The sequence below is a fragment of the Leptidea sinapis genome, chromosome 34 (genome assembly GCF_905404315.1).
Source record: "Leptidea sinapis chromosome 34, ilLepSina1.1, whole genome shotgun sequence".
In the NCBI taxonomy this organism is placed as follows: domain Eukaryota; kingdom Metazoa; phylum Arthropoda; class Insecta; order Lepidoptera; family Pieridae; genus Leptidea; species Leptidea sinapis.
In genome coordinates this window covers 3,214,487-3,237,844 of record NC_066298.1, presented here as the reverse complement: position 1 = coordinate 3,237,844, position 23,358 = coordinate 3,214,487, and the positions used below count along the sequence as shown (strand labels likewise).

The window sequence follows — 23,358 nt, the reverse complement described above, 5'->3', positions numbered from 1 at the left end:
CTTCAATGAGCTGGTTGTTTTTATTTTTTGTGACTACTTGTATCGCATCAAAGTGGACTGAATAAAGTTTTGCATATATTCTTGAGACCCATAAATCTGTTCGTCCTGTTTTGCATTTATCCATTGTTTTTTATAATTGGATCTAATGGAAACATGAAATAGAATAATTTTGTTAATTATTTTATCACTCCATACAAAAATACCGTTGTAAATAAACATTAAGCATGAATACCTGCTGTATATTATTTTAATAAAATTGAATAAAAACATGATTTTAATAAAAGCCCCTATAACTAAAGTATTACCCCATAACTTGGGTAAAAGTACATCTATTTTATAACATTCCCATCGTCAGTGTTTTATGTTATGTTTATTTTGATTACAATAAAAACAATGAATAGGTGACTATGGATCAAAAATCAATACTTTCGGAAAGAATATTTCATATATCAATATTATTTGAGACGAGCTTGTTGCACATTATACTAAAAATGTTAGGTGATACTTACGCGTGGAAGCTAGCTTCTGGATTTTTTATATTGACTACGGCTTTGGCAGCCAGATATACTACACCTAACCATGGTGTTCACTTTTATAACTTTAAAGGAATCCGTATATCTCACCAAATATGTTTAAAACAATAGAATCACAACAATACTATTCGCAAGCTAATCGCCAACCGCCATGACAGCTCTTGTACTGTTTGTCGCACAGTTGACATTGTGCAAGATTGATAGCTTTGTCTCATTCTATCTCAACATAAGTTGTATATTGCTTGTCCTTTCTATTTGTAATGAAGTCACCGAAGCTACTTCTGTAGTGTTGTTCTAAGGTACGAATGAGCACCTTTATTTTGGGGTTTTTACATCTGTGGCAGGGGCTTGATTTTTTTTTTGACTGTGCCTGTGAGTTATTTCGGACGCGGAACAAGCCGTGCGCAACCAAAACCGTATATTATTTGACAAATGAAAAAAGTGTCACAGTGGGTGGGATAATATGGGATTGGTGATTTTCTAATTTTTAGGTTAGGGAACTATGAATTATTATAATTAAACCAGGATAAACTTTACTATAATGAAATATCACAACAAAATGGAATGGGCGCTTATTTCCATTACATCCGTGCTGTGTACTTTGATGGTGATAAAATTTCTGTACAATCTGCGGTAAGTGAAACGGTAGAGGTTATAAATATTTCCCGCCTCAATTAAGCGAGTATTATATCAGTTTCTTAATTTATATCTTTTATAGAACGGCATTGCCATGGCGTGTAAATTGTTGGTTCTGTAATTCCAATTTTTGGATCAAATTTATCAACCGAAATTGTTGGACATGTCCTGGCTGCGAACAATACAATGGTTTCACTAAGGTAATACTATTTCTTTCATCTGTCTTGTTCTAGCCTATAATTATTAATTAAATGGCAAAAAGTAAAATACACGATCTGTATGTAAATCTATTATTTTAGTAATTTATATATAGTGTTGGATAATTTTAATTATTAAAACTTATCATTCTAATTACATCTTTGAGACAACTTCTTAATCACCGTTTTATTTTTATTCTTATTTAAATATATGAATGTAAAGTTGATAAGAAATTGGTTGTTTATTGTTATTATGTAGAGGGTGTCAAATGATGCTTCTAGAGGTTGGTTATTATAGATCTTGATGCTGAAAATGAATGCTGATATTATATTTTATTATTGCTTTACTAATATTTGTGTTACTTTTACTTTCCCATAGTGATAAGACTAATTACAAGTATGTCAAATGATTTGTTGAATATTCATGAGCTTACTATCAACCATGATAACAAGTCTTTTTTTTTGTCAAAATTAACACTGTTATTATGTTAACTATAACTAGCTACTACTAACTACTTGTACTATATAACTAGCATACTATTATAATGTATTTTACGCTTCTAGTTAGATTAAATTTGTCCCAAGTTGAGAGATAGCAGTGAATAATGTAATAACCAATAGTGAATGTGTTTATTTATTTAAAGATATATTTTCCAGGATGGTGATTATAACAAAGTATTAATAACAAATAACGAGTACACTAAGATAGCAAATGTATTTCAAAGAAGTCCACCTAAAAATGGGCTGTGCAAGATGTGCAACATCAATCAGCAGTTAAAGGTCACACAAATGGCCAATTTTATTCCTATGAGTGAGAATAATTTTGATCAAGAAATTGGATCGTACAAGTAAGCACAATATTATTTTGCTAAATAAACTTGTTTTATGTGTGCTCTTTTAATGTATATACTTAGTAAAAATTAAGTATGAGAACTGTTGTATGTATTATGAATTTTTTATATTATAATCAATTCAATATATAACTTAATTAGTTATTTTGTTTTCTTTTTTTAGTAATAATTATTTTGATTCATACCTTGATTTTCAGAGCACAATTAGAAAAAGCATACAAATTATGTAGTCCATGTAAAAAGGTTCTACAAGTAAAATTGCACAAAGAAAAAGAATCTTTACTTGGTTCCAAATTACTTGAGACAAGAACACCTGAGAAGAAGAATGTTAAAAAGGACAAACGAAAGAGAACTATACAGAAGATTATCAATAATATATCTAAGATATTCACTGGCATACTTTTAGTACTGGTGACAGTTGAACTACATGATAGTTTAATGAAACACAAGAATTTATACAAGACCATGTATAATATTAAAAATATTTTGTACAATATATTAGAAAGAATTTTTTCAATAGTTAAGATGAAGACATTTATGACATTCCCGTTCTTAGAGGACTATCTACATGATATAAGTAGTAAATTAAACATAGAATTGATAAGCATAAATGCTGACATTTTAGATTGGACACAAAAAGCTTTAGGAGGCTTTGCTGCAAGCCTGCAAATTATAGGACATATTTGTAATTTAAAAAAAAATAATTTTTCCCTCTTCATTGACTTAATGTGGATGGTATTTGTGGTAACTTCAATGATACATGGGGTCACCCATGCAAATCCTTTATTAGTTACCTCTGTTAAAGTAAGTATATTTAAATATTATGACTTCTGATCAATCAAATTAAAACAATATTTCTTATATTTAAATTTTCTTTGCAGGAGTTTATTATACTGGCATTGTTCCTTTTGTATAGAAGAATGGAAAATGAAGCTGCTACCACTGTACGGAAAGTAAGCACACCAAAGAAAAATAAGAACTTTGCTAATGGTTCAGTAACAATGCAGCACAGTGACGATGTTTCTTATGAAACTGACAATGATGTCTCATTAAGTCAATTTGGATTATATAACCACAGTAGCTCATCTAGCGAGAGTTTTAACCATTTAAATAACAGTTATGTTAATGGTAGATCATTTACCCCTCGTAGTGACATTTTATGGAGCAAGCCCAAACACAATTCTTCATTCAGTATTAATAGCATGGTTACCAAAAGCCCTTCTATATCTGAATCAGTATTTGCCAGACCAGCATACCTTCAAACATCATTCAATAAATATCAGAATTTGGTAAAAGATGACTCAGATTCAGATCTAGATGAAAGTATAGGCTCATTATGTATAAGTAGCCCAAAAAAGAAGTCTTCAAAAATAAATCCTGTTTTCGCCTTACGTAAATTTACAGCATCTCCTAATTTTGTAACTCCTATGCCAGTTAATCGTAATAGACCTCTCATATCTCCAAGTAAACTGGGCTACAGTACATCATGGGTTGCAGGAGGTTATTGGGGCACTGATGGTGAACGAAATATATTTCCTGTGAATGGTAGCCGTTCTTCAAGTCAAAGCTCAGGTTTCGAGTCCCAGACATCAAGTCAAAACTATAGAAATATGTTCTCACAGCCCCCTTCACGGGAGGAGTCCATTTGTAGGGACACAGATAAAACAGTGCTGGATAGATTTCAGAACTGCAATATTATGAATTATCCCCAGAAACCAATCCAGCCTTCCATGCAAGGCTTCACACCACTGCAACCTCCAGTATTTCCTCAAATGCAGTATAATAACCATGTGAGGATACCACAGCCTCGCTTGGCTCAGCAGACATTTGTCTCCCAAAATGTTTACTCGCAGCATGATATGTTCAAATCTCCTGGCAGGTCCGGACTGATCAAATTGCCTTCTGACAATTCTTTCACGTCTAGCTAACGCTCAATCACTAGTCACTTTGACCCCTTCACTAACAATGTTTTCCATTTTTCTTTCTAAGAATGTGTTTTTTTAAGTCCATTGACTGCCATTAAATTAAGAAATGTTAAATTATCATTCATTAGGGTAAGTGTTCATATGTTAAGTTAGGTTGTAAGTGAAACATGCTGATCTCGTGTTGGTTGCCAGGTGTTGGCTATATGAAAGCATGAAGAATTATTTATTACAATTTTTATATGGACGTCACTGTCCTTTTGAACAAAATGTGATATGTAAAGACTAATAATTTTTAGAAGTAAAGAAAATGATTCTTGATGTTATCATTGTTTTGGTTTCGTCATCTTAAAACGAAATGTTTTTGTGAAGCTCCTGTAATAAAGAAGTGAACAAATTTTTAGTTCGTATTATTTCTCAAATATTTTACTTATTTATTTAAGATGTACCAACAATAACTCAACTTAACATTAACAATTAATTTGCACTTTCATACTAATTCTAGGTTGGTTATTCTAAATAGGTACATTCAGCATTTTAATTATGAAAAAATTAAATAACTTAGTAATAAATCTTAATTCTAGAAACTATACAATAATACTTCACATAATATGTTACTTGTATTTTAAGGCCTTAGCATGGACTTGAGCGAATGACTTCTATACATTTGCGCGTCCCCCGCATAATCTTTACTCAGAAGTTAAAAATATGCGCGATAAAGATTCATCCCGGGGATTATACGTAACTACTTTCTAAATTCAATATCATCTTATTTCTTTTTTTTTATGAAAATATGGGACATGACGAGCAGGACGTTCAGTTGATGGTAATTGATACGCCATGCCCATTACAATGCAGTGCCGCTCAGGATTCTTGAAACCCCCAAAAATTCTGACCGGCACTACAACTGCGCTCATCACCTTGAGACAAGATGTTAAGTCTCATTTGCCCAGTAATTTCACTAGCTACGGCGCCCTTCAGACCGAAACACAGTAATGCTTACACATTACTACTTCACGGGAGAAATAGGCGCCGATGTGGTACCCATAATTTAGCCGGCATCCTGTGCAAAGCTCCACAGCCCACATATTTTGACTGTAGCAATTAATTTGTTGGAAGTACATCTTGACGTTATCATGTACTAGATAAGATCAGATATCAATATCTTTGACCTAGACAATATTAAATGCTCATGCTCAATTGGAGATATGTTTTTCACTTGAAATAAGTAGGAAGTTGTCATAACGCTTAGTTAACACTAAGTAAATATTAAGTTTTGACACTTTTCGGGTGAGAGAATATAATATAAATTACGAAGGCTTATTCTATTTTTATGCGACATTATTAAGTAGGTATTGCACATATTATTATGTAAGTACTTACGAATTTCGCGCTTTACGTTCCGAAAGTTGCAAATATTGGTGCGGCTTCGGGGGTGTATATGTATCTTCGTAGAGGGATGACGAATAGTCGGAAACATCGGTACATTTCCACTCGTGTTCCAGGTATTTTTGTAAACCCCACTCGGTAACATTACCCTGTTTGAATTTAATAGACTTAGTCCTATCTGTCGAGCGATTGTTTTATTATTATATTTCCTTGCACCGGCTCTAGCCCTTTATAAGGGTAGAGCGAGATTGTATACCGTACTGCTATGCTTAATTTCCTGAACGCAGTTTTCGTCGAGAGCAGACAAGCTGTCCTGCACCCTGCTTGGAAATTGCTAAGTCATATTTTTCGGAACACTAAAAACATTCGTTGGCGGGTTTTTTTTTGGCTTTTTAGCACCCCTTGCTACCTGGAACCTAGAGCGAACGCGCCTCTGGCTCCACCCTACGAAGTTCAATCTTTATGTTATAAATACTAAAAGCCCGACTTCACTACTTTATTCCTTCTTCGACGTTAATGGTTTATGTAATATTGGAATATGATATTTAAAAATACCTATATCTCTAAAGAAGTGCTCTTTTAGTTTCATTGTAATTACGTTTTTATTTCATTCATATTAGGCACATTATCTACATATTATGAGAACTCGTTAGTAGTAGGGACTAGGGATTCACTGCTTGTAGCTCACTTGTTTGGGTGATCAAAACAAAAAAAAAATGGTGTTATAGTTGGGTTTGATGTATTGATAGCTTGGCAGCTACGGAACTACTAGATTGTTTGCTAATTAAGTACTTTTCTGTTAATCACCCTCCATGGCAAAACTCAGTGTCATTTTTAATAATTACTAATGATATAGCCCTTACTAATCACCTTAAATTGTATGGATGGATTCAAAGGAAACTATTTATTTGCCTTCAAGAATTGTTTTAAATAGCACAGATTAATAAAACCAAAAATGTGTTTGACTGAAAAATACATGAAATCCCAATAAATACTAGCCTTGGCCTGATAAAGGAAAGAGGATAAAAAGCAACAACTAGTTGAAGAAACATCGTAAAGAAATGCATTCATAAAAAGAAAAGTTTGCTGCGCAATAAGTTCAAGTCCATTAATAGGACTTTGACAGGGAGGTCTGAGCATCTTTCGGAAAAGTATTCTTTTTGTGTGAGTCGTAGCTAGATTGGTTGATTTTAAGTTAGATATTAATAATACATATTACAATCCTACTCCCAGCACAAAGTTACAGTAGATAAATAATAAAGAAAACCTACAAAGCATTTCATCAGATCGGGTTGAGGATAAAACTGGTGAGCACATCTCTTGTAATATCGTTGAATCGGACCACACAGCGGCTTGGGTAAATGGTTGTACACCAAGTCTGTTGTCGTCGCGAAGTTTCCACACCCATCGTGACTATCGTGCCGATATATCGAGTGGACGTTGCCCTGAACCAAATTATGTGCATGAACCAATTAGTTAGGTTAAGTACCTGTGACCGGCTAGATCACGTTGCGTAGAGACGTCGCTGCATTGTGGGTCTTCCACCGCATTTATGGGGAGTGTTCCGAAGAGTGGTTTCACCTGATTCGTGCCGCTAAATTCCACCTTCGCAAGACACGCTACAAATTAGCATATCATCCCCAAATTCTGGATGTGTAGCGTTCCTCCATAGTGCGATTTTTAAGGAACTTTCTCCCATGTACAACCAAGCTGTGGAATGAGTATCCTTGCGCGGTGTTTCCGAGACCTTCAAAAAATGCGCGTTCACCTTCCTTAAGGGCGTGTGATTCCTCTGTTGTTGCCAGAGAATATGGGTAGGTATGATCACTTAACATCAGGTAACCCGTATGCTCATTTGTCCTCTTCTTCCTTTAAAAAATATTTAGGTTAGGTATCTACCGAGAGGAGCAGTTGTCGCTGTCATTTTTAGGTAACAATATACCTACATATATCCTCGAGCCCTGTGTCCGCAGGATTGAAATACATCTGATGTATGATACATCTTTTGTAATACACCATAGCTAGTGCGTTCATATTAGTGCGTTTAGTTTATGTTCTAATGTCTATCTAAACAAATTACTTAGGTAGGTATATAGATGACAGTATGGCAAATTGATATGCGGTTCATTTAACCTAATTTATAGTAGGTAAATTATTTTATAGGTATATGCACGAATATACAAGAAAGAACGTACCTACTTATTAGTTTCGTTAACTACCTGTATTAGAGAACAAAGAAAAATTATGTACGTCTTCAAGACTTTGTAAGTTTAAGTAGATTACGTTTCAAACCTGCAAGCCATTTAATTTGTTAATTCTAAATTCTGGTTGTCTCGATTCAGGTTTGAGTTTCTCATAGTCTATTTCTCCTTTAGGTGGAAAGTATAGAGTGCCTCCTTTCGGACACTCTATTCTGTCTTCGACCCAGTTACCTGTTTAAAAATGATAAAGTACTAGAAATATACATATATATGGGTAGGTGTCTAGGTAACGAGCAACATTATAAAAAATATTTAAAGACCGTTATACTGCTATACTTACTTAGATACATTATGCTAGCTATATGTAGGTATCTAAGAAAACTACTATAACGATTTCGAAGTCTTTGTTCTTGTATATAACAATCAGTGCCTACGCATTCCTAACTGCCCAAGTAAAATTAATACTTGGCCACTGGGCATTTACTTATTAGAAAACTTTCCTGCAACCTATGATCAGGTGATCCTCTAATAATGTACAAAAAACAGACAGCCAGACATCTAGTAATCTCATAAAGAAATTATTAAAAAGTTGATAGCTGTATTTACAAATAAAATGGTTTTAAATGTTTACCTAACAAAACCCCGGTACAAAATACTGGACCACATTTCAAAGATTTGGCAATCGCATCAGCTCGAGTTGGTGACGGCGCTCTGGTGCTTAGGGACATTTTATAAAAAAAAAAACGATTTATCTTTAAAGATAGAGAGAAAAGGAAGTCACAGTAATTTTAAAATCAACGTACAAACTATACATTGAGCGTGGCTTAGAAGTAAATCTGACATTGAAATGTAATAATTGATGACAGTATTGAAGGGCTAACTATGATATAAGTATTGAAGAGGTTTTATTATTTATTTATTTATTCAGGAACAAAACAGTCTTTTACAATAGTGAGTTACAAATATACATATGCTAGAAGACAAAACAATTCCATAAATTAATTACTAATTATGTTTACAATGGACAATAATGCAAAACAAAAAACAACAAACAACATAAGTAGATATTTTAAACTAAAAGTAAAAACTACAAAATTACAATGTACAAAACGAAAATTTAAACAGTTATAAGAGTATAGTTAAGAACAGGACATAACAACAACGATTTTATTATTAAGAGTTTTAATTTTTTAAATTGAGTATAATATCACCTACTATTTTCTTATATTTTTGTATATTTAATGAAAATATATCAATTTCAGTAAGATGTTTATTGTACAAATTACAAGAGCGCCTCACAAATGTATTTCCTGCATAATTGCTTTTATAAGGTGATACATAAAATGTAATCTTAGAACGAGAGGAGATTCGCGGTGTTATAAATTTAATTAGATTTAACAAGGATGCTGAGTCAAGCTTACTGTTAATAATTTTAAATAGAAAAATTTGATCGACATAATTTCATCTGTTAATTACTGGGGATATTCTGTGCCTTTGTAACGCAGTGGCATAATCGATAAAAATATGCCCAGTCCGGTATTCCAATGATCTTAAGAACTTATTTTGTATACCTTCAATACGAGCGATATTGTAGCTGTACCTACAACCAATAATATCAATTAACACAAATGTCTAATACCTAACTTGTAACGTAGCATTATAGATCGTAGAAATAGTAATCGTGCATAATAACTGTAATAAGCGTATGCCGAAAGATTCGTTCTGACAAGAACATTTTATTTTATATAACGTAATTAGCTCTGACAAGAACATTTTATTTTATATAACGTAATATTAGCTCTGATAAGAACCATTTCATAATGCTGTACATCAACTCATAGAATCATACAGATCACCAGTAGTCATCTCAGTGAAGTTTCAAGCAGCGTACTTTCTCTCGACGATCGCAGACATACTCACGTGATCAGTCATATGCTCCGCGTTACACAACCGCACAGCAAGGCCGAGCGGACTCGACTGACGAATGACGCGTCGGGACTCGGGCGTCGATCGCTATTCATGCAATTTTAATCAATGAGCAATAGCGTAGGTGCGGAATGCTCATTGACATCGTATGATCGAGGTTCGACGCGAGTTTACACAAACTGCGATAGCATTAGTTTTAGAGGGTGATAGAACACATAATATTATTCTCAAATCTTATTGAATGAAACGTTTTACTGTTGGTTGAAATGTAAGCTCTAGTATTGTGTGTATTTTCTGAACTTGTAAATATTTTTTAAGTAACGATTGTAATTGCGTAACTAGTTTTAAGGATTTTGTATATATATCGCGTAACTTTTTAATAAATCATTCTTGTCTCGGCCCCCGCGCCGAGCAGACTACTACACGCGCCTGTGCTCACGCCCCGCTTCGCCGCCAAGCTACGCCCAGTGCTACGCTACGCAGCTCCGCTACGTGTGGTACGAGGTATACTACGCCAAGTTCGACTGGTTACGTCGAATTCGTTCCGGCCCGCAGCTTGTTTACAGCAATTTTTATTGTAGTAAGTGAGTTGCGTGTCATCGCGGTTGAGCTGAAGGATACCTAACGGTGACAACTAACTCGGCTAACATTTACCCGGTGCGTTTCTCAGGCCTCCTGACCTGAGAGAAACCGGACGACCCGATCCCATTGCACTTGGGTTTTCCCAAGGGTGGCGGTTCGCGGCTATAACCATTAGGGATAGCCGCGTCACTTCCAACCCCCGTTGCTCCCTGCCCTCGGCGGGGAGGCTTCATCAGCATGGCTCCATCAGCGGACCATGTCAACGCCGTTGTAGTCCAGATTGTGGCTTTGCTTAAAGCCACAAATCTCCATTTCGATCAGTCACTAGTCGATAGCCTCTCCTCCGTATTCAACACTCCAAGTCGGCCCCTTGCTGACTCCCCCGCGTCCCCCGATGAGCCCTCCGCTCACAAAACTACTTCCGAGGACATGGAGTTCTCCGACTCCGCCTCCTGCGGCCGAAAGCGGCCAGTCCAGTCCTCCTCTGAGGACTCTGACAACGGAACTGTCACTGGCTCCATTGTCAACACCTCCCGACGTCCCTCTGGAGAAAATTTCCAACTGGTTCAATCCAGGAAGAAGCGCCAGTCCAAGCGCTCAGCCACCTCCACGGATAACGTACTCTCCGCCCCAACCCCTGTCCCTCTAATGTCTCTCGACATTAGCTTGCCCGAGGTCTCTATCACCTCATCTATGAAGCCAGCCACGCGCTGCACGCAAATAAGCCCCCACCGCCTATCTTCATCTTGTTGTGGACTTATGTTGCACAGCTCTGCGCCGACAAAAAGGTGCAATACACCCGAGCTACCAACACGGGTGAAGCTATCCGCGTAGTCGTCCCGACTACGGAGGACTTCCGAGTCCTCACTCGCCTCCTCACTCTTAAGAGTGTCGCATACCACACTTATGCGCTCCCGGAAGAGCGCAAAGTGAAATCCATTCTACGTGGCGTCCCTTATGAGCTCCCCAGTGAGGTCATCCTGGAGGACCTGACCATGCAAGGGTTCAAGGCCGAGGCTGTACACAAAATGTACAGCCGATCCGGCAAGAAATACCCTCTGGCTCTGGTTATCCTAACCAATGTCCCCGAGTCGAGGGAAATTTTCAAGAGAGAGCTCATCGTATGTGGGCTCTCAAACATCCGAGTAGAAGCTCCACACAGACTGCCAGCTTTATGGCCACGCAGCTGCAAACTGCTCAGCCCCGCCTAGGTGCGTCAAGTGCCTAGAGCCTCACACAACCAAGGAGTGCAAACGCACCCGCGATGCGGAGACTCCTCCCGCTTGCGTCCTTTGTGGGCAGGAAGGACATCCCGCGAACTACCGCGGATGTCCCCGCGCCCCTCGTCCCTCAACAACGAAGACTGCTAAGAAGCAGTCTTCAAAACCAGGGCCACCTCCGGCCACTGGCGCGAACTTTCCTCAACAGAGGAACAGGACAACCGGGCCTTTACTCTCCACTTCTTGGAGACAAGCAAGGGGTCTCCCAGACATCTAATGTCAATTCCCGCCTCGTGCAAGTCACCCCGAGTGGCCGCAGATGGGCAACACCTCCTCAACCAGACTCAGGAGTGCATAACCCCCTGAGTTTCTTGACGAATGGAGAATTCGACATTAAAGAATTCATCATTCTAGCCAACAAATTCAAAACAGCTAGGTCTCCACATGAGCGCCTTATTGCGATGATAGAGCACCAAGACTTGCTGAATTCTATGTACTAATGTGCCAATCGCGTAACGCTTCATCACAGAACATGGGTCGAGTGAAGCCTCAGGGCGTATCACTTGTCTCATTAAATACGCGCGGCCTGCGCACCAAACTCCCAGAGATTAAGGAATTTGTTCGCAATAAGGTCATCGACCTATTGCTTATCCAAGAAACATTCCTTAAACCCGACGCTTCAAAGAGATTATCGATCCCTTCCTACTCTCTTGTACAAAATGGCAGAGCCGACGACCATCGTGGCGGAGGCACAGCCATTTACTACAAGAGATCCCTTCATTGCTCGCAAATCGCTACTCCAGTGCTTACCAACATGGAAGCAACCGTTTGTCAGTTGGGCATGTCAGGACATCCGTCTCTGATCATAGCCTCAATCTACCTCCCTACTCTCAAGATCCCTCTCCAGAGCGACCTTGAGACTCTTCTCTCACTAGGTGACTCAGTCATCTTGTTTGGAGATTTCAACTCCAAACACACTGACTGGAAGTGCCTATCCACAAACGGGAATGGCATCAAGATCCGCTGTCTAATTAGGTCTATGGACTTAGACGTCCTCCTCTCCAACACACTACCCGGATAACGTAGCACACTCTCCCGATATTTTAGACATCGCCTTGGTCAAGGGTGTCGCTCTTAATTTAAGGGCGATCGAACCACTCGATGACCTGGGCTCCGACCATCGTCCAGTCTCCCCAAGCTCGGGCCCCCTGCCCCCACCCCTACCACCACTCACCCTAAAACCCTCACCAACTGAGAGAGTTATAGGGAGTCTCATGCATCAACTTTTGATGCCCCCAGTTCACCATATGCAATCTCGTCCAACTATTTCGATAGTCCGGATAAGATTGACATCACGGTAAAAGCACTTACCCAAACAGTGCAGTCCGCTCTACATGACAACGAGTGGGTGGTTAAGGTTAACAACCATAAGCTCCCGCTTGATGTCATGAACCTCATTAGAGCCAATAATGCAGCTCTCAGAAGAGCCGCCAAGTACCCAACGCCCAACTATAGGTCACGCGCTAACTTCCTCCAGAGCCAAGTTAGGTTACGTCTCTCCGAATTGAGGAATTCCAATTGGGATTCACTCATGGAGAACATTTCCCCATCACACCAGGCGTATTACAAAGTAGCGAAAGCCCTTCGTACTGACGCAATATTCCACACTCCGCCTTTGATACGGCCCGACGGTAGTACAGCTTTCGAGGGACAGGGATAAAGCGGAGTGTTTTGCTGAAAGCATTGCTTCACAATGCTCACCCAGCACTTCTTCTTTTGAACCCCTCCACGTAGCGTCGGTGGAGAATGAAGTCAGCCGTCTGAACTCAATGCCTCTCACCGACGATCCCATTCCAACTACTGTAGAGGAGGTTAAATCCATCATCCGTGGATTAAAACCACGCAAAGCTCCAGGAGCCGACGGTATTTCCAACCTGGCGCTCAAACACTTCCCCGAGCAGGTGATCTTCTTTCTTGTCCTCCTCTTCAACGCCTGCCTCGACCACTGCTTCTTTCCAACCGCTTGGAAAGAGACCATAGTTATAGGGATTCCTAAACCAGGGAAACCCCTCAATATCCCCTCCAACCATCGCCCCATCAGCCTCCTCAAGGCTATGGGGAAAGTCTTTGAACGGGTTATTCTGTTCCGTATGAGAAAGCATCTCTTTCCAACGGAAGGTCCTCCCTTAATAATACATCAACAATTCGGCTTTCGTGCTAAACACTCTTGTCCTCAACAAGTCCACCGCATTGTAGAGTACATCTACAGCGGGTTCTATCCCAAACGTAAGAAGACAATCGCTGTCTTCTTCGACGTCGCCAAGGGTTTTGACAAAGTCTGGCACGAAGGCCTAATATATAAACTCCACGCTCTAGGCCTCCCATCCCGATTAGTCCGCATAGTGGCTTCTTTTCACAAACGTACCTTTCGTTTCAGACACGAAGGTGTCCTCTCCTCCCCTCGCCTGCTCACGGCTGGGGTACCACAGGGCTCAGTGCTCTCACCACTTCTATACATATCGAATACCAACGATATTCCCATCCCTAGAAATGGAGTCCAACTCTCTCTCTTCGCTGACGATACCGCTCTCTGCGTCCAGTCCCAACAGATATCTTCAGTCCTCTCCAGGCTCCAACGCTCAGTTAATGAGCTAGGTGTCTGGTTTAGGAAATGGCGTATTGAGGTCAACCCGGATAAAAGTTCCACAGTCCGTTTTGATTTTAAGCGCAGACGCTTCTGCCGGGATCGACCCATTCATCTATTAGGCTCCCCTATCCCCTTCAGGTCCACAGCCAAGTACTTGGGTGTGACCCTCGACTCCCAACTCACCTTCAGGCCTCACGTCCAGAAGGTGACCGGAACCGCCCGCTTCTATCTGTACCGCCTAAACAGTATGTTAGGTAGGCACAGTAAAATGTCTTTTAGGAACAAGCGAACAATCTTCAAGGTTTGCATTCGACCGGTTATGACTTACGCCGCTCCAGTTTTCGCTCATGCGAAACCCAATATTATAGATAAACTCCAAACAGTCCAATCCATTTTCTGCCGTAAGGCTGCCAATCCCCACTGGTGCGTCAGAAACGCAGACCTTCACCGGGACTTAGAGCTCCCCACCATCCAACAACACCTAAAGTGCTTGTTTGAAACTTTCTTTAAGTCCTCAGACAATCACCCAAATCCCCTGATCAAGGAGGCAGTGGATTATACCGCCCCCCCCTCCTTCACGTTATCAAGTCAGGAGGCCCAGACACGCCCTCTCCGATCCCCCTAACAAACTCTCGTCTGACCTGGAACGCCTCTTGGCATCCGGGGTAATCAGACGCATTTAGATTCACCTCTAGTTTGTGATCATCCTTCTGATGTCACTAGTCCCAATTAGATAGCACCTTCTGTGCATTATCCCAGTCGAAACTCCATAGGGAGTGCCGCTTGCGCCTCTCTCTCCCCAAGAGAAGGTCGCCTTCGATGTAGGCTTAGAGGGCACCTGCCCAAAGCCAACTGCAGGTGGTGTTTAGTGGGTAGGCACCTAGGTTTTCACGTGAGTCCCACATAACCAACGCAGACTTAGGCTTGAGCATTCACTACCTCCCTCCCGTCGTTATTCCGGAGGGTAGCCCATTCCCTTGCTTGGGCGCAAAAAAAAAATTAATATATCATATCTTCCATATATCTTCCACATATTCCTCACAGTCAAGCAGTTGTTTTATTTAATCGCCAAACGCTCAGTCTCTAAAGTGGTGACCCCGAACAAGAACACCGACGGAAGGAACCCGAACAAGAACACCGACGGAAGGAACCCGAACAAGAACACCGACGGTAGGAACCCGAACAAGAACACCGACGGAAGGAACCCGAACAAGAACACCGACGGAAGGAACCCGAACAAGAACGCCGACGGAAGGAACCCGAACAAGAACACCGACGGAAGGAAGCCCGAACAAGAACGCCGACGGAAGGAAGACAGAACAGAATACACCGAACCTCTGCCCGGCTACACATCGAAGAACAGCTTCACCAGCTCGCCGAAACGACGAATTCCTGTTCGACGAATCTCTGCTCGAGGAATATCAACCCGACGAAGAAATGGAAGACACAAACCAGGCTCAGCCACTCCCAGCGCCAACCGCGACAGAAATCTCCACCATTTCACTGTCGATGCGCATACCACCATTTTGGCGGGAAAATTGCGGGCGATTGTGGTATCACAGCTTTGAAGCCGCCACCGATGATCTCAAGAGGAGTCAAGCCCAGCTGACACAGATGGTGCTCGTCCAATTAGAAAAGGCTGACATCGAACAAATCTCCGACATCCTATTTAACATACCGAGAGACAAACAATATTCAGCAATCAAGGAACGTCTCATATCGGTGTATGAAGAATCCGACAGCCGAAAGTTCCAGAAGCTTCTCGCCGAGATGGAGCTTGGAGACCAGAAGCCTTCACAGCTACTGCGACGCATGCGTAACCTTGCAAGGGACAAGGTTATCGACTCCACCCTCCACATGATGTGGAGTAAGCTGCTGCCAGCCCACGTCCGCTCCGTGCTCGCCGTCAGCGAGTCATTCAGCGCGAAGTCCACGCTGGAGGAACTAGCGTTGCTTGCTGACACGATGATGGAGCAAATCCAGGAGGTAGCAGCCGTCTCCAGCCAGCCACCAGCCGTCTCCAGCCAGACACCAGCCTTCTCCAGCCAGCCACCAGCCGTCTCCAGCCAGCCACCAGCATCAGGTCCAGAATCATCGACGTCAAATCAGGTAGATCACACACAATTCCTTATTAACGAGATACGAAAACTATCACTAGAAGTCGCCGAACTCAAGTCAAGGCCATCTCAACACTATCATCGCCACCGATTTCGCTCGTCATCTCGCAATAGAACTTCGTCACAACACCGTTCCCGCACACTCAATAGCTCACCAACACTTTACTGTTATTACCATCGCCGATTTGGTAGTGAAGCACGACGTTGTACTACGCCCTGCAGCTTCAAGAAAGAGCCATCGGTAAACTAGAACGGACGTTAGCTGCGGCGGAACCCGGCGTCCTTCACACTTCATACCGCCTTTTTGTCACAGACAAGAAAACAAAGATGTCATTTTTAGTAGATACCGGTGCTAATATATCCGTCCTACCAAGAAAAATAGGCCTGAAAGCAACGCCTCTACCATTTAAATTGTACGCTGCAAATAACACAACAATTTCAACATATGGTGAGAAAACATTAGAACTCGATCTCAACCTCCGTCGACCATACAAGTGGAAGTTTATTGTAGCTGACGTAACGAAACCAATATTAGGTGCCGATTTTCTCAACCACCATCAACTTATCGTAGACTTAAAAAATCGAAGATTAATTGATGCCGTCACAAGTCTTAAAATCAACGCGCCAATAGTGTCAACGACCTCACCCACAATACGAAGTATCGATATACAGTCCCGTACCACGCGATACTCGCCGAATTCCCCGGTACCACGAGATTAACATCGATGCAATTATCGCCAAAAATTAACGTGGAACATTATATAGAAACACAAGGACCTCCATTACATTGCCGTGCTCGTCCCATTCCACCTCATCGTTATGAAATAGCGAAGAAGAGTTCGAAAACATGATGCAACAAGGACTCTGCAGACCGAGTAAAAGTCCATGGTCTTCACCACTCCATATAGTACCTAAAAAGAATGGAGATATAAGGGTATGTGGTGATTATAGACGATTGAACAGCATAACCAAACCCGATCGTTATCCAGTGCCGAGAGTCAAGGACTTCACCCATCATCTGTCTGGCAAAACAATATTCTCTACAATCGACCTCAACCGCGCTTACCAACAATTGAAGACTAGGGAACAGGACATAGAGAAGACAGCTATCATCACACCAATGGGTTTATTCGAATTTCCTCGCATGTGTCCTGGTCTGAAAAATGCGGGACAAACATTTCAGCAATTTATTCACGAAGTGCTCCGTGGATTAGACTACGTTTTCCCATTCATAGCCTCAGCAAACGAGACTGAGCATCGCGATCACCTAAGAACAGTTCTTAGAAGATTGGAAGAAAACGGTATCACTATCAACCCCGCGAAGTGTAACTTAGGCCAAACGGAAGTCAAATTTCTTGGATACATCGTATTAAAAAACGGTATACAGCCACCAGAAGAGAAGATTAAAGCCATTACCGAATATTCAAAACCGAAAACTATAGAAGGTTTAAGACGATTTCTAGGCATGTTAAATTTCTATCGTGACCACATACCTACCGAATGCCGCATCAATACAAGCTCCGCTAAACGCTTACCTACACCATGTCAAGAAACGTGATAAAACAATAATTGAATGGACCGACGAAGCATCACAATCATTCGAAGAGTGCAAGAATAGTATATCCAAAGCTACCTTACTCGCTCACCCATCACAATATTCTGCGATGCGTCTGACAATGCAGTAGGTGCAGTCCTACAACAATACATCGAAAATAATTGGCAACCACTCGGTTACTTCTCAAAGAAATTCTCAGAGGCGGAGAAGAAATACTCAGCGTATGACAGAGAACTCTCAGCCGTCTATAAGTCAGTGAAACATTTCCGTAAGATGTTTGAAGGACGTGAATTAATAATATTCACAGACCACAAACCCCTCACATTCGCTATGAATAAAACACATACTGCAAACGAAACGCCACGCCGAACGCGCCAATTATTATTCATCAGTGAATTCACAACCGATATTCGACACATCAGTGGAAAAAACAATATTATTGCCGACGCATTAAGTCGAATAGAAACAATAACAGTGTCACCTACGATCGACTACAGCGAATTATCAATCGCACAAGAGAGAGACAGCAGCATAACACAACTCATTCAACAACCAAACTTAACCTTCAAGAAAATAAATGTACCTAACACGAACCTAGAATTGTATTGCGAAACATCAACAAGTCATATACGTCTTTACATACCTACAGAATTCCGCAAACAAATTTTTAATAGTGTACATAATATTACTCACCCAGGAATACGAACATCACGTAAATTAATATCTCAAAAATTCTTTTGGCCATCAATGAATATCGACATCGGGAAGTGGAGTAAAACTTGTATAAATTGTCAGAAAAGTAAAATACAACGCCACACAGTCAGCAAAATTCAATGTTTTGACGCAAGCGATCGTTTTCAGCATATACACATAGATATTGTTGGACCTCTACCTACCTCTGCTCAAGGACATCGTTATCTGATAACAATGATCGACAGACATACTGGTTGGCCTGAGGCAATCCCTAGCGACAATATTACAGCCGAGACAATTGCAGATATCATATATAATCACTGGATCTCAAGATTTGGATGCCCAGCGACACTAACAAGCGATCAAGGTCGACAATTCGAAAGCTCTCTGTTTACCAACCTCATGAAAACTATGGGAGTTAAACGGATACGAAGTACTAGCTATAACCCAAAGAGTAACGGAAAGGTAGAACGCTTTCATCGTTGCTTAAAGACAGCCCTTCGTTCAAGGTTAACGAACACCTGTGCATGGGTCAATGAACTACCAACCGTATTATTAGGCCTGCGCGCAGTTCTACGATCGGACACAGGCGTTAGCGCCGCCGAACTAACATACGGCTATAACCTTCGTCTACCAAGTGATTTCTTCGACATAAACACACAAACATCATCTACCTCATTGGATCATATCTACGTTGATAAGTTACGTACCCATATCGCAGCTAATAATCCACACTCACCTACTTCACATCGTAACAACAAACACATATTTGTTCATCAAGACTTACATACATGCAGTCATGTGTTTATTAGAATAGATTCAGTAAAACCACCATTACAAACACCATATGAAGGACCGTACCGTGTTATCAAACTAAGCGGTAAAGTTTATACCATTCAGTTACCAGGTCGACAAACAAACATATCGATCGACCGTTTAAAACCTGCATATTTATTAAATGAAACTGAAGAAAACAATACATTATATTCATTACCTTTACCTGTACAAGTTACGGAAAACCTTACCGATACCATACCTAACAAACATACCACCAATACCCAAAATACCACGTTACCGGACCCTACGAACAACTTGACGTCCCAGCCTATCAAAATGTCAAGGACAGGCCGACTCATCAAGTTGCCGGTGCGTTTCACTTGAAGGGGACTTCTGTAGCTGTACCTACAACCAATAATATCAATTAACACAAATGTCTAATACCTAACTTGTAACGTAGCATTATAGATCGTAGAAATAGTAATCGTGCATAATAACTGTAGTAAGCGTATGCCGAAAGATTCGTTCTGACAAGAACATTTTATTTTATATAACGTAATATTAGCTCTGACAAGAACATATTATTTTATATAACGTAATATTAGCTCTGATAAGAACCATTTCATAATGCTGTACATCAACTCATAGAATCATACAGATCACCAGTAGTCATCTCAGTGAAGTATCAAGTAGCGTACTTTCTCTCGACGATCGCAGACATACTCACGTGATCAGTCATATGCTCCGCGTTACACAACCGCACAGCAAGGCCGAGCGGACTCGACTGACGAATGACGCGTCGGGACTCGGGCGCAGCGTTAGCAACTTGAAGTGGACTGACTATCGTACCAGGGGCGTAAAATTATCGTACATGGATCGAAATTATTGTATTTTTTAGGATAATGTCTATTATAGATAAATAAATCATATAAATTGTAATATTGATATCCATGCGAGTACTCTATATTTTATCTTTTTTAAACCACCGCTGTCAAATCAACAGAACACTGAAACCCAAATGTTTTACACGTGGTACAGACCTGAACTGATTCCCTTTCCACTTTAAGTTCAATAAACGCGCCAAGGCCAAGCTTAAAATTCACTCAGACAAAATTTCACTGTTCCCATGCAAGTTGGGTATGAAACACGCCAAAATTTTGTATTTATAAAGAATAAATGGATATGAATGGGTAGTGAAATAAAAAATGAAAGAATTTCTTTTATATATCAATATACACTTATATTCATAAAAACAGAAAATATAATTTTTATATTTTAATATAGTTTTTAAAAATAATTTAATATAATTAAGGTATTCATAAAGATTAATTATTTGTGTTATCACTTAGAAATCGTTTGGCATTAAAATATTATTAAATTCCTCTACATCCGCGTCACTATATAAATCTTGAACCGTTTTGGCAGTGCTTTCTGTAGTAATTTTTTTTGTACAGTAACGCTTTGTTCATCCGACTGTATTCACTCTGTGATGGATCATACGTTGTGCAATCGTTTTCTTTACCTCTAACTCGTTGTTTAGCTAATAGCACGCCGTTTACCGTCGAATTTGTCATTTTATTGCGAACCTTAGTTTTAATCAAGTTAATTTTGCTGAATATGCGTTCACTGTCAGCATTCGAGTGTGGAAGTGAAATTGTTTCGAGCACAAATTTTGAAAGGTTTTTAAAAGTCATTCCTTGATCTCCTTCTTCACATTCCAACAGCTTTGCCCAAAAAATATCGACCGGATCATTAACATCAATACCTGCCGGGAGCTCGAAAGACGGTAATTGACGCCACTCGTCTTCGATTATTTGATGTTGATCACTTGATGCAATACGAGGCAAAGCCTTCATCAAGGGCAGCAAACTGGGGACAATATCTCTGGTCTTTCTCAACATTGCTTTCGACGGATTCAGATACGAGACTAATTTTAAAACAGGATCTGAAAAATCAAAGCGCTTTTTAATTTCTTTACAACCTTCAATTAGAAAATCGGTACAAGTCGTTGCGAAATCTGATTTTAATTTTTCATTATTGCGAATTTCGACCTGTTCTAGCATTTTTCTGACTTCAACTCCGAAGTACATATTTTCCGGACGTAAACGATGCGACTCATTGCATGGGTCTAGTTCACTTAAATTGGTCCGATAAATATAATCTCTCAACATGTACATTTCTACAATTTCTTGATAGCTTTTACACATTTTATCATGGAGGCTTGTAACAACTACCGACGATGACTGAAAGAGTTCATTTAGTTTAGTAAATTTAGGTAGTATAAAGTCCAGAAAAAGATAAAATAGTTTGATGATCGGATTGTTGAGAGCCTGTACAATCAGTTCAACAGATTTTAATCGAATAGTTAGCATTTGGTCTCTAAAGTATAATTCGAGTGCAGGCCACTGTTCAATTATCCTCGAAACGACCGCTTTTAAAGATAACCAACGCGTTTGTGCTGGGCGGAGAATTTTGTGAACATCAATGTCTAAAAATGTTTGGAACTTTTTGAACAAGTGTTGTCGTTTAGCGCTGTTTTTAAATTCACCATAGACATTACGAGCCAGATCTTCACAACTTCTTGGTAATTTTTTACATGCATTGCTGGCACAAAGATGCAATGAGTGGCATATACACTTGAAAATGTAAATGCCAGGGCATTTTTCGAAAAATCTTGAAGCTACCGAGTTATCTTTTCCCATCATTGTACTGGCTCCATCCGACGCGAATCCAATGATGTTCTCTAATGGAATCTCGTAATCTTCCAAGGACTTCATTACTAGTCCGAACAAATATGCTGCTGTAGCACTCTCCACCTCCGAATCTTGCTCGAAAATTTGACAGAGATCCCAAAACTTGCTGACCACTCGACCCTCTTCAGCGTCAAAAAACCTGTTTTACAAAATTTAAAATATAAAAACACATAATAGATAATTATTATCCGTAAAAGCAGTGAAATATGATTATTATTTTTTACCTCACAAATGATGCACATCGTTTGTATGCCTCCAATATCGGTTGATTCGTCAATTAAAACACTGAACCGACTGATCTGCAATTTTTTTTGCAGATATCCTTCTCCGGCCTCAGCAATGACATTTTTTACTATCGCAGTTCCTTTCGACGATTTCATCTGCATGTTCTTAACAATTTCAGAGTCTGGCACAGAACTTTTCAATAGTGTTGTCAAATGATCTAAATTGGTGAAGGATATATTATGTTCGGCTAGAAAACCACATAACTTTAATTCAAGTGCTTAAGTTGCTTTGGCTTTCGTGCTGATTTCGTCAGTTTTTTTTATAAAAGTAGAAATTGACTGTTGAGATGCTAAAGGCTTTCGAAGATGAGTTTTCGATGTCATGTAATTTTTTATCACAGTCAACTCTGCATTAATTATTACATTGCATGTACGGCATTTAGCTTTGTACTGGTCGTCAGGCACTTTACTAAGCCATTCCTTGTAATCATTATTTTTAAGCTAGGCGTCTCTGAATTTTTGCTGGCGATGCTTGTTGATCTTGGTTATTTTTCTGGGAGGTGTGATATCCAAGTCTGATTCAGTCAGTTGACTGCTCGTACTATCTACTTTGCATGTAGAACTCATTCTTCATTGCACAGATAAAAAATAATTAATAGGTTAGTAAGTTACAGAAAATATACAGCCACTGAAAAAATGTATTTGATAAATATACCTACTTGCCAATGATAACAATCACTCCGAGTGTGTAATCAAAATTTTGCTGCTCTAGAAAATTACTTCTTTCTTCACTTAATTTGAATAATTCCGTTTGTCAGAGCGAATACAGACATATAATCATAATAATATAACGAAATAACTGCCAACTTTACACTAAATATACGATACATATGAAATGTGAACATAATCGAAATATCGAACTTATATTCTCTTGTTCGCATTGGTAGATGCTATACTAACCAATAAGAAAGCGTGTACAGCAGGCGCTGGATAAAGTTACAGTATCGGCAGTGGTGAAACTTAGTAGAGCGGATCGTAAGGACCAATAGGAATAGAGAACTTGTATTTCCCGGTATTTTCCCAAGATTTTATTGGACAAAATAAAATCATGCTACTGCGATTAAGACTATCAACG

At 39.8% G+C, this 23,358-nt stretch overlaps 3 protein-coding genes across 4 annotated transcripts; 1 reads left to right on the top strand and 2 right to left on the bottom strand.

Annotated features, from left to right (window-relative positions):
- Positions 1 to 886: 886 nt before the first annotated feature.
- LOC126974928 (transmembrane protein 201 homolog) lies at positions 887 to 4,537 on the top strand. Of its 2 annotated transcripts, XM_050822673.1 has the most exons (5): positions 897 to 1,166; positions 1,252 to 1,369; positions 2,024 to 2,214; positions 2,415 to 3,021; positions 3,099 to 4,537. In XM_050822673.1, exons 1-5 carry the CDS (start codon positions 1,075 to 1,077, stop codon positions 4,143 to 4,145), a joined length of 2,055 nt encoding a protein of 684 aa, XP_050678630.1. In that variant the 5' UTR covers positions 897 to 1,074; the 3' UTR covers positions 4,146 to 4,537. The 2 variants fall into 2 exon arrangements, with proteins under 2 accessions (XP_050678631.1, XP_050678630.1); XM_050822674.1 differs by lacking the exon at positions 3,099 to 4,537 and having other exon boundaries at positions 887 to 1,166; positions 2,415 to 3,051.
- LOC126975002 (uncharacterized) lies at positions 4,381 to 8,545 on the bottom strand. Its single transcript, XM_050822790.1, has 5 exons — positions 8,361 to 8,545; positions 7,821 to 7,960; positions 6,800 to 6,973; positions 5,523 to 5,677; positions 4,381 to 4,514 (listed from the first exon to the last, which is right to left on the bottom strand). The coding sequence occupies exons 1-5, from the start codon at positions 8,455 to 8,457 to the stop codon at positions 4,466 to 4,468; spliced, it is 615 nt and encodes a 204-aa protein (XP_050678747.1). The 5' UTR covers positions 8,458 to 8,545; the 3' UTR covers positions 4,381 to 4,465.
- Positions 8,546 to 20,643: 12,098 nt separating this feature from the next.
- On the bottom strand, positions 20,644 to 21,807 carry LOC126974837 (uncharacterized). Its single transcript, XM_050822505.1, has 2 exons — positions 21,475 to 21,807; positions 20,644 to 20,970 (listed from the first exon to the last, which is right to left on the bottom strand). The coding sequence occupies exons 1-2, from the start codon at positions 21,616 to 21,618 to the stop codon at positions 20,644 to 20,646; spliced, it is 471 nt and encodes a 156-aa protein (XP_050678462.1). The 5' UTR covers positions 21,619 to 21,807.
- Positions 21,808 to 23,358: the final 1,551 nt, after the last annotated feature.